Below are 12,260 nucleotides of genomic sequence, written 5' to 3' on the forward strand. Positions count from 1 at the left end.
TCTATCTATCTATCTATCTATCTATCTATCTATCTATCTATCTATCTATCTATCTATCTATGACTCTCTTTCTCTCTCTCTCACTCTCTCTATCTGTCTATATATATTATTATATATATAATATATATATATATATATATATATAATATAGCTGTCAATCAGCCGCCTCCACCCCCACCCCCCCCCCCTCTCTCTCTCTCTCTCTCTCCTCTCTCTCTCTCTCTCTCTCTCTCTTCTCTCTCTCTCTCTCTCTTCTCTCTATCTATCTATCTATCTATCTATCTATCTATCTATCTGTATCTGTCTGTATATATATATATATATATATATATATATATATATATATATATATCTGTCAATCAGCCACCTCCCCCCCCCTTCTCTCTCTCTCTCTCTCTCTCTCTCTCTCTCTATCTATCTATCTATCTATATATCTATTATCTATCTATCTATCATCTATCTATCTATCTATCTACCTATCTATCTATTTATATATCTGTCTGTATATAATATATTATATATATATAATATATATATATATATATATATATGTATCCATCTATCTATCAATCTATCTATCTATCTATCTATCTATCTATCTATCTATCTATCTATCTATCTATCTATCTACCTATCTATCTATCTATCTATCTATCTATCCATCTATCTATCTATCTATATATCTATCTATCTATCTATCTATCTATCTATCTATCTATCTATCTATCTATCTATCTATCTGTCTATGGTTGCGAGGAATTGGCTTGAATCACGGAGAGTGGTCGACAGTTTCTTTGGAGCGCGAATTCTTTATTATTCTCACCTCATTTGTTTTTTTCCTCCTACAACGCTGTTTACCCCATCCGTTGGTATATAGATTGATTATTCAGGGAGATATTCTGTTAAGATGTGTCAGGGAGACACCTTAACAGCATACCTCCCTGAAGAATCTATCTATATACTGTGGCGATCTCCGTTTCCAACGAACTACGAAGACTTACCACATACTGCTGACTGCAAGACTACTCAACACGTCAGATCAGACAAAACGTAAACACGAGAGAACTCATTAAATTTATAAAATTCACTACACATTGCTTTCATTGTTTGTTGTTTCCAGTAAAGTAGATGTTACATTGGTGACCCCGACTTAAAACAACTTAAGAGATAGGTATATATTATTATTATTACTATTTACCAGTTCAACTCTTCACAAGAACATAATAATAAACATGTCTATCGACGCCGTAGCATTGAAATTGCCCACATTCTGGACCACTTGTCCTTCAGCGTGGTTTGCACAAAGCGAGGCACAATTTGCCTTACGTGATATAGCAAGAGATGAAACAAAGTACTACTATGTAGTGGCTGCCTTAGACTCAGACACAGCAACTAGAGCCCTTGCCATTCTATCATCACCACCCAAGGAAGGTAAATATGAAATACTGAAAAACTTCCTGCTGTCTGCGTTCGGCCTTTCGGAAACAGAGAGAGCGGAATCTCTACTCAACATGAATGGTTTGGGTGACTTAAAGCCATCTGAGTTAATGGACAGGATTTAGTGCTCCTCGGCAAACACAAGCCCTGTCTGCTCTTCAGACAGTTATTCTTAAGACAACTTCCAGCAAACATCAGACTTCCATTAGCAAACTCGTCCAACCTGGATGATTACAGGGCACTTGCCAGAGAAGCTGACAATTTTTTCTACGCTGCTCACTCAAACTCTAACTTCTTTTCAATTTCTCATACTACTTGTGAAGTTGACACACCAACCATGACCAGTGAAATAGATTCCCTCTGCTGGTACCATCAACGGTTTGGTTCAAATGCCCGTCGATGTGCACAAACATGCAAACTCTTCAATTCTTTCAAGAAAAACAAGAAGAACCAGGAAACGCCAAGCCGGGTCAACAGTAAATTCTGCTGTCGACCCGGATTCTTACTCAGCCAACGCGCCCACATAAAAAAACCTCCAACTCATCGTCGTCGATGAAAATTTAAACCGACGTTTTTTAGTAGATACTGGGATCAAGTATCTGTCACACCCGCCTCTGCATCAGACAAAAGCTTGGGTTCCTCTGATCTCGCATTACAAGCTGCTAATGGTTCTACAATAAAAACATACGGATGCTTTGAAACTAACATACGTATTGGATCGCGTTCATTCAATGCACGACTTATCTGATGTCAAAAAGCTGATGTCAAGCGTCCCCTACTTGGAGCAGATTTTCTACGTCATCATAATCTGCTTGTGGATATTCGTGGTCGACGCCTTATCGACGCTGAAACGTTTTCGCACGTACCTTGTTCAGTAAGTTCAGTTTGCGCAAACGCCGAACTCTCACCACTCGAGCCGAACTGCAATACATTCAGAAAATTATTGAATTACTATCCAGAACTACTTCAACCAACATTTTCAACGGCAACTGTGAAACATGGCGTGCAACATTTCATCACAACCAAAGGTCGCCCAGTATTCGCACGTGCTCGTCGCCTGGCTCCAGAAAAACTCTTGTGTGCAAAAAAGGAATTTTTGGAAATGGAGAAAATGGGCATAATTCAAAAATCAAAGAGCCCTTGGCCTTCCCCATTACACATGGTCCCCAAGGCTGATGGCACAATGCGTCCCTGCGGAGATTTTCGTCGACTTAACGATGCTACTATACCAGATCGATATCCTGTCCCACACATTCATGATTTTACAGCAAACTTAGACGGTAAAATCATCTTCTCGAAGATCGACCTTGTCAGAGGATACCACCAAATTCCAGTCGCTCCAGAAGACGTCCCAAAAACGGCAGTGATAACCCCTTTCGGCCTTTGGGAGTTCTTAAGAATGCATTTGGATTAAAAAATGCAGCACAAGCATTCCAACGTTTAATGGACTCCATTTTACAAGATTTAGACTGCGTATTTTGTTATTTAGACGACATTCTGGTTGCAAGTTCAACTGAGGCAGAACACATGGAACATCTTAAAATCGTATTCGAAAGACTTAGAAACCAAGGCCTCGTTATCCGTCTTGAGAAATGTCTTTTCGGTGTGAGATCTCTTAACTTCCTTGGCCATCACATCTCGCATTCTGGATCTGTCCCAATGGCGACAAAAATTGAGGCTGTAAACAATTTCCACAACCAAAAACCATCAAGTCACTTCAAGAGTTCCTCGGGATGTTGAATTTTTACCATCGTTTCATTCCGAGACTAGCTGAAATACTTCGACCCCTATATAGTGCTTTGAAAGTCAAAAAAACAACGTCAAGCACTTACGTGGACGCAAGAAATCTTGAAAGCCTTTACTGACGGTAAAAATGCACTAAGTAACGTTACAATGTTAGCCCATCCTTGCTTGAACTCACCCCTCGCTTTAACGTCTGACGCCTCCGACCAAGCTGTGGGCGCTGTCCTTGAACAACTTAATCATCAAGATAATTGGGAACCATTGGCATTTTTCAGCAGGCAGTTACGTAAACCTGAACAGAAATACAATACCTTTAATAGGGAGTTGCTTGGCATTCACTTAGCCATCCGTCATTTCCGTTTCATCATTGAAGGGAGACAATTCGCTATTTTTACTGACCATAAACCATTAATCCATGCCATGTCCAAATCAACTGAACCATGGTCAGCTCGTCAACAAAGGCACTTATCTGCCATATCCGAGTTCACAACTGACATCCGACACATTTCTGGAAAAAACAACACTGTCGCAGATTGTCTCTCAAGAGCAGTTACAAACTCAGTCTCAATTGGCATCGACTATCAAGCTAGAGCGGAATCCCAAGAAAATAGCATTGACATACAGGCTTACAAAACTGCATTAACAAGCCTCAAAATCGTCAAAACATCCGCTGACTCGGGTCCAGAGTTAATTTGTGACATCTCAACCGGCTACCCAAGACCTATCGTTCCTACCGACTTCAGAAGACCGGTTTTCGAAATAATTCACAATATGAGTCATCCTGGAGTTAAGGCCACAGTCAGACTTATCAGCAAGAAGTTTATCTGGCATGGTCTTAAGAAAGAAGTGTCAGCATGGGTTAAGCAATGTCACAACTGCCAATCTTCGAAAATTCAAAAACATATACGAGCACCGTTAGAAACATTCCATGTCCCAGGAAAGCGATTCTCACATATAAACATTGACCTCGTTGGACCATTACCTCAGTCAAGGGGGTTCACCCATCTCCTTACTATAATTGACAGGAACACCCGATGGCCTGAGGCAATACCGTTACAAACCACAACAACAGAAGAATGTGCAAAAGCCCTGATCTCCAATTGGATCTCGCGGTTTGGTATTCCTGTTGATATAACTTCTGACAGGGGCTCACAATTTACATCCACGCTATGGAAACAGATGGCCAGTCAACTTGGTGTGCAGATTCATCACACAACTGCGTATCACCCTCAGTCCAACGGCATGATTGAACGGTTTCATCGGTCCTTGAAATCATCCCTCAAAGCTCGTCTAATAACTCCAAATTGGGTGGATGAGCTACCTTGGGTTCTGCTTGGTTTAAGAACTGCACCTAAGGATGATATCGGTCATTCTTCAGCTGAATTAGTATACGGAGAACCTTTAACAATCCCTGGAGAGTTTATACCTGACCATCCTTCAGACTACCGCGCTAAAGACTTTTTGGCAACCTTTCGGCAAAACGTGTCCCTTCATTCACCACGGCCAACACATCATCACGGCTATCATCAAACAAATTTACCCAAGAACTTGATGTCAGCAAAATATGTTTACATCCGTGTTGACACCCACCGAGGACCCCTTCAGAAGCCGTATACAGGTCCCTATGTTGTCATAACCCCTGGAGATAAACAATTCCTGATCGATGTTGGTGGCAAAGCAGAACGGATTTCGATCGACCGACTTAAAGCTGCATTTGTCGATTCTACGCAACCAGTTTCCCTTGCCACCCCACCTCGTCGTGGACGCCCACCGAATACGAACAGAAAGTTATCGAACAGAAACATACAAAACTCCCGTACTGCTTCTGATGATACTAACGTAGTGCCTACTAAGAAGCTATCTCGCTCAGGACGTACCATTAAACGACCTCGGTACTACGAAGATGACTAGTCCGTGTTTGGGGGGGCATGTGTGGCGATCTCCCGTTTCCTACGAACTACGAAGACTTACCACATACTGCTGACTGCAAGACTACTCTACACGTCAGATCAGACAAAACGTAAACACGAGAGAACTCATTAAATTTATAAAATTCACTACACATTGCTTTCATTGTTTGTTGTTTCCAGTAAAGTAGATGCTACAATACCATCTATTAAATCATCTGTCTGTTTATTTATATAATATCTAACTCGTGGGGGAGAAAGGGATAGATAAAGAGAAATGGAGAGAGAGAGAGAGAGAGAGAGAGAGAGAGAGAGACGGGGGGAGAGAGAGAGAGGGAGAGAGAGAGAGAGAGAGAGAAATAGTGAGGGAGAGATAGTGAGAAAGAGAGAGAGAGAGAGATAAAGTGAGAGAGAGAGAGAGAGGGGGGGGGGGAGTGGGGGAGAGAGCCCACTCTCCTACCTGGTCTATTCCTGTCCATTCAGGCCACAAGGGGCCATTGATCAATAATCTCCGTCAACGTAAAATTAATGACCTTGTTTGGCTGGGGTGTATGGGGAAAACCCCGTACCATTATCCATAACATTACCTTGGGTTATCATGGACTTTCCACCTTCCCCCCCCCCCTCCCCCACCTTCTTCCCCCTACACACAAATACACCTTCTTCCCAATAACCTTACTCCTTGGATTGGTAGCCATCCATAATTTTTATGGCGAAATCGATTAGAATATAATAGTAATAACAACAATTAATTATATTCGATAAAAGTAACGGTAACTCACACCCATCAGAGTAAGTGTGCCGAATTATCCTATTAAAATATTTTTTTTAAAGGGTTGGGGCGCGTTCATCTACCTATAAATGGATGTCGTTGGGGGTTGTAGATTGTTCCATACAGCCAATGTTAGTTTTTTTTTTTTTTTTGCCAACAAATACTGAAATACTGGAAGATCTAAAAAAAATAATACATATATATATATATATTATATATATATATATATATATATATATATATATATATATATATATATTATATATATATATATATAACTGTTTATTTTCTTCTACAGAGTAACATGCCACCCTTTTCTACATTAGCTCTCTCCTTATCAGCCATTTTCAGGATTTTCTACAAAACTTCACACCCAACTAACACAAAAATATATTTTTTATCACTCAGACACAATAGCGGTAAGTTCTTGCGATAAATAATTTCTTAAGTAAAACATGCTCTACAACACGTTGTTCATTTTCTTTAAATTTTGATTAATAAAAATGTTCGTAGTATCTTAACAAATGCCACGATTTTCCTATAGATGGTAAGGAGAGGGGGTTAAGAGGGTAATTTTATCACCCGTTGACTCATATGATTATTTATAAAATCTGCTGGGGAATAATCGTATCGTATCGTTTAAGAGCTAATAGGTTCTAAAAACGTTTAAACTTTCATGCTGAGATACAGTTTATCAATTAATATAAACAACATTCAATGCTAATTGATAATATTGAGTATCAAGTATATATTACATATTCAATATTCTTAGTATAATTAACTCTATTTACATTCATTTGGCGTGTCCAACTTTGTACATTCGAGAGTTTCAAATAATTAATATAAATAATGCAATAATATACAATGTCATGTTATATTATCCATCAAAATCAAATATTATGTTGGTAAATTCTTTATCAATGGCATTTAAAAAAAAATTAATTGAATTAGAATTTTTTGTATCAAACTTTAGATTATTCCAAATTGTCGCAGTTCTTTGAATTAGGTTATTTTCCCTTATAAACGAATTACACCTTTCAACAAATTAGATCTTAAACTTATCTCCCCTGGTGTTTGTAACATGCGAATCATTTAAAAAATCATTAAAATCCATATTGTAAGAATGACGACGATCATTCTTGTTCAATCGGAAGAAGATGTGTTGCCAGATTAATTTTCGAACATTTGATTATGTGACTTTCAAAACGCCCTAAACTGAATCCTAATAGAGAATGAGTTAACAATTTCAAGCCATCTTTTGGACTTCATAAAATCACCAGAGAAAATTTGGAGTTTCCAAACACTCAGGAATTTTTTTTTAAATGGTCACACAAGACAAGTATTTTCCTCTTTAATTCAATAAATAAATACAACAAAATTGTGTTTTTCTTTGAATGATGAAAATGGGATTTACCACGTTTTGAAAGTCACCTACTCATTTACAGACTTTATTACCTGATCGATTTAGATCGATGATGGCTCCAAAGATCGTCTCGATCTTTTTTAATTTCCACAATGCAATAATACAATAATTAAAATATAGATAGAATGCGCTTGGCCAAGGTGTTCACAACATTGCCATCCGGAAGTATTACGGACCAACACACAAACTCTGTGTAACCAAGAACTTTTATAGTCTGGTTAATACAGTTTAGTGAGAACAACTCACAAACGCGGATGGCAAAAACAATAACAAAGGCCTGAGTGACGTCATCTTCGAACTATCTATATAAGCGCCCGCTTGTAACAGCCTTTATCACTCCGCAAATATTGCGGATTTCTCTCTAGTGTTATAAAATTTAGTAACTCTTTGTGTGTGCGTGAGTGTGTGTGTGTGTGTGTGTGATTGTGTGTGTATGTTATAGCCTTTATTTCTCGGCAAATATTGCGGGTTTCTCAACTAATGTAAAAATTTGTAAGGCTTTGTGTGAGTATATGCGTGTGTCTGTGTGTGTGTGTGAATGTGTGTGTGTGTGTGTCTGTTGTGTTTGTGTGTGTGTGTGCGTGCGTGCGTGTCTGAAAGTTTTGATATTCTTAAATTTCGACTTTCGATTGAATCGTAATCGACCAAACTTACGAAAGCCAGGTAAAATGTTTTAAATGACTCATTCGGTTTTAGGACATTCAGCACACAATGTGTGGTCAAATAATCACAACGTTTACCATATTAGGAGCAGTCATATATCTATCACATGATTCTATTCCTTCCCAAGGTGTTATAAGGTAACGGCGGTCTCGATAGCTCATTGGCTTTTCAGGCAAAGAAGCCGAGATCGATACCGGGTGAAGTCGATATTTTTTTCCTGCCCCCCCCCCCCCACCCCCATGCCCATCAAGTAGTGATGGGTAGCTGGGTCAGTTAGATCTGACTGAAAGTACTTTGGGATAGACGAACGTCCTATCCTAAAGGTAGCACGTAATTGCTATTGTCGGTTTAACGCTATAGAAACCAGGAAAAACTTCGGCTCCATGAACCTAACGGCTCTGAATGACTACTAATTATGTGGTCAAATAAATTTTTGGTTAATTCACACATGTATGCTGAATGTCGTAAAATTGAATGGCTCCTTGTTATTATTCTATGTTTTTTTAAGCTTCTTGTTCTGTGTCGTGCAAAGCCACCTAGCTGCCATTATTTTTTGTTACTGTATCACGGGTAAATTGACAATTTCAAATACAAAAATGTCCTTCAAAAAAAATAAAAAAATAGTAGTAACCCAGTTTTACGACATTCATCACACAAACTGACTGTCGCAAGTGAATGAGTTAACCAATCGTAATTTTTACCGGCAAACAAATCCTGAACTTGTAAATAAATCGACGAGTACTTGTGTAAATAACAATTATCAAACTTCCTCAGTGGTTTCTATTGTTTTGAAATACCGTTCAACGGTTAAACATGTGGGCGAATGTGTACATATGTGTATGGAATGTATTGTTTGTGTGTGACAGAAATATAGAGCTCGAAAAATGAAGATAATGAGATTGAGAGAGAGGGGGGGGGGGGAGAAGAGAAAGAGCGAGAGAGAGAGAGAGAGAGAGAGAGAGAGAGAGAGAGAGGGAGAGAGGGGAGGGGGGGGGGATCAAGGGATAGAAAATCAATGTAAATTGATATAGCGTAATATATTAAGGAAATAACGAAAAGAGGGTTGGGACTATTAATAACAAATACAATTGTTTTTAAAAGACAAAAGGGAAAGATCGGTCAACTTGTAGCTATGATTTGAAAAAAAGGTTATAAGGAAATGTGTGTACTAGCTACCGTTTACACATACCATACAAGTGTTCAGTGTACATCATCATCATCATCATCTCATCATCATCATCATCATCATCATCATCATCATCATCATCATCATCATCATCATCATCATCAACTTCACCGACCACTCACCACCAGCGTCCTTATCATCAACGCACCACCCACACTTGAGTGGAATTCCCAAATCAAACTTCCATTGTATCATCACGTTGCCTGCCCTAGACTAGCTAGCCTACTTGTCTTGTGTTTCAGAATTTCCATTTTAACATCAAAATCTAGATACTATCAGTATGCATTGTTTTATGAAAAAAAATGATAAATTTCTCTCTCTCTCTCTCTCTCTCTCTCTCTCTCTCTCTCTCTCTCTCTCTCTCTCTCTCTCTCTCTACCATTTTCAATATCGGAGCAAACCTCAGTAGGGAAAGTAACATGGCATAACAAACAAGCAACGCCCCCCCCCCCTTTCCCACCACCACACACACACACACACACACACACACACACACACAGACACACACACACACACATACACACAAACACATCTCAATTCACGTAACTTTTACTGTGTAAAATGTGTACTTGTTCTTGTAAACAATCGTATTTATCAAAGGATTCTTTTTAGCGTGCCGCCTTTTAGAAATACAACACAACAGTTGAATGAGTATACATTTGATAAAATGATATATGTTATGATTTGAACAACCAATCCACTCTCCTAATTAGATGACAAGATTGTTTATCTATTTAAACAACAAACAATCTCATCAAAAGAGCTTTACTTGCCGCACTCCGCAGTGCAGACAATCCACATAAACATTCAACCCGCTTAACTCACTCAATCCTAGATATTTTTGCTACTTTTCAAAATTGGAAAAATAAGCATGTGCATAGATATGTTTATTCAACTACCATTAACATGTAAAAATTAAAAAAACATTAGCTTTGTTACATTGCCTATAATCTGTCTCAGAAAAATTAAATAAATAGGCATGGGGTAAAAGTAACCCGGGTAAACAACGGATATATTCGGTGTTAGGGTTGAGTGAGTTAAACGATTTATCGTGTGAGTAAAAAAAAAAAAAATTAAATCAGTCAGCCAGGTTCTATCTCTTTTCATGTACCGTGATCCTAACATCAATAAGTTGATAAAAATAATAATTTGGTCACCACTCGTGACCATCAATTTGTGTGCTAAATGATGTTTAATTTCATATTTGAAAGATGGCTTGGTTTATCTAACTTTCTATTAACCCTTAGTATACGAAAAATAGTAGCTAGTTAAAAGTTGTCTTGATTTATTTTTTTATTGTTTTGTTTTGTTTTGTTATTTTAAAGAATTGTTGTTGTTGTTGTTGCTGCTGTTGTAAAATTAATTTCCAAAACAAAAATTTCCTTTCAAAACAGTTAATTAATTCTACATCTATCTTGTGCTTTCCATAATTTTTTCACGTCCTTTTGCATCTATCTTTGGGATAATATTATAATTTGTGTTGCTGTTTTTTTGTTTTTGTTTTGTTTTATATTATAACATTAATTTTCAAGAAACAGAAATGGCTGGTTTGGTCTTAACATAATGATTAGATTGTACATCGAATATTATAATGAATGGCGAGCAATTTCATCAAAGGATTTTCACCGCCGTAGATGGAAACTTACAACAGAAATAGTACATACGTATATCTATGTATGGTGCTATGGTGGTAAATCTACAAAGCATTGGCGCTTTGATCCGTGTAAACAATATGTTACTGTGTAAAATCATGTGTTTATATTATAATCTGCAATGGCATGCTTGGAGTATGTAGATACAAGCAAACTGTGTTATAAGCACAGCCTTTGTTTTTTCATTAACCAGTTAAATGCGTACTACTCTGGAAAGCCAATATTTAACATTTGGCCAGAAAACGCGTCCTTCAAATACCGATCTATGTAAATGACCCTCATCTCCTGGCAAAAACTCTGAAACCGCGAGGCGTGGGGTAAAAGAAACCCGGGTAAACTACGGATATAGTCGGTGTTAAGGTTGAGTGAGTTAAAATAAAGGGCTCAGGTACTCTATGACCGTTTTATAATCGTATTTTTTTTATCTGTTTGTTTACGTAATAGGATTCAATAGTCGTAACGTCACTTCCTTCCTAATGACGCATGGTAACTTAGTAACACTGGCTCTAAACTATCGGAACAATGGCGGACGCCCGTATGAAATATTTCTCCGGCTAGCATAAAAACGCTTCCAGAGGAAAAAAAACACATAAATTTGATCATGTTTAGACTTTTACACATTCTGATCAAATGGCATATGAAAAGGGAATGAAAAGTTCTAGCCAACATGAAGAATAAAAAGTAATGATTTTCTTTGTTTAGAACCAAGATGGCCGCCGTTCCTGGCGGCGTGACATCAGACTACTGAATCCTATTGTCTTCTTTTTTGTTTGTTTGTTTGTTTTGTGTCTTGGGATTTTTTAACTCTCTCTTTAAAAAAAAATCATTATGTTTCCAGCTATTAGATAGTGCTTGTAGTTTTTGTTTTGTTTTGTTTTGTTTTATTTTGGTTTTGGTTTGATTTTTTTTTATCTTGCTTTTTCACTCCTTTTTGTTGCTGTTGTTGTTGTTGTTGTTGTTGTTGTTGTTGTTGTCTTTGATTATATTTTTCTTTCTTTTATTCTGTTGTTTTTGTACCTGTTGCTGTTATTGTTGTAGTTGCTGTTCTTTTGTTTTGTTTTGTTTTTGCTTTGCATTTGTTGGTCGAGGATTTGATTTGATTTTTTTTTTTACGAGGGTGTATTTCAAACACAGTTGTTGCTATTGGATACTGAAACCTTTTCTTTCTTTTTTTTTTTGTTGTTGTACATTTCAACAATCCTTTTTATCTTCAGGGACGAGACACATTTATTCACATTTTGATAAATCTTTCCAAAAGTTGCCGCTATATCCTATCTTACAAGTCACTTTCGTAATAACGTTATATGAGATGCATGTCGTGTCTATAACCACAATTTTCATTGTCAATGACATTTCCATTCATGGTATTTTATGGAGGTCATTAATATATATATATATATATATATATATATATATATATATATATAAGAGATAGAGAGAGAGAGAGAGAGAGAGAGAGAGAGAGAGAGAGAGAGAG

General features: G+C 37.5%; 1 protein-coding gene across 1 annotated transcript; it reads left to right on the plus strand.

Annotated features, from left to right (window-relative positions):
• The first annotated feature begins 1,232 nt into the window (after positions 1-1,232).
• Positions 1,233-1,562, plus strand: LOC144971738 (uncharacterized). The gene has a single exon (XM_078912811.1). The coding sequence runs from the start codon at positions 1,233-1,235 to the stop codon at positions 1,560-1,562; it is 330 nt and encodes a 109-aa protein (XP_078768937.1).
• The last annotated feature ends 10,698 nt before the right edge of the window (positions 1,563-12,260 follow it).

This window comes from Berghia stephanieae, chromosome 4 (assembly GCF_034508935.2).
Source record: "Berghia stephanieae isolate SIO BIC M18660-M18661 chromosome 4, UCSD_Bste_1.3, whole genome shotgun sequence".
NCBI classification, from domain to species: Eukaryota; Metazoa; Mollusca; class Gastropoda; order Nudibranchia; family Aeolidiidae; genus Berghia; species Berghia stephanieae.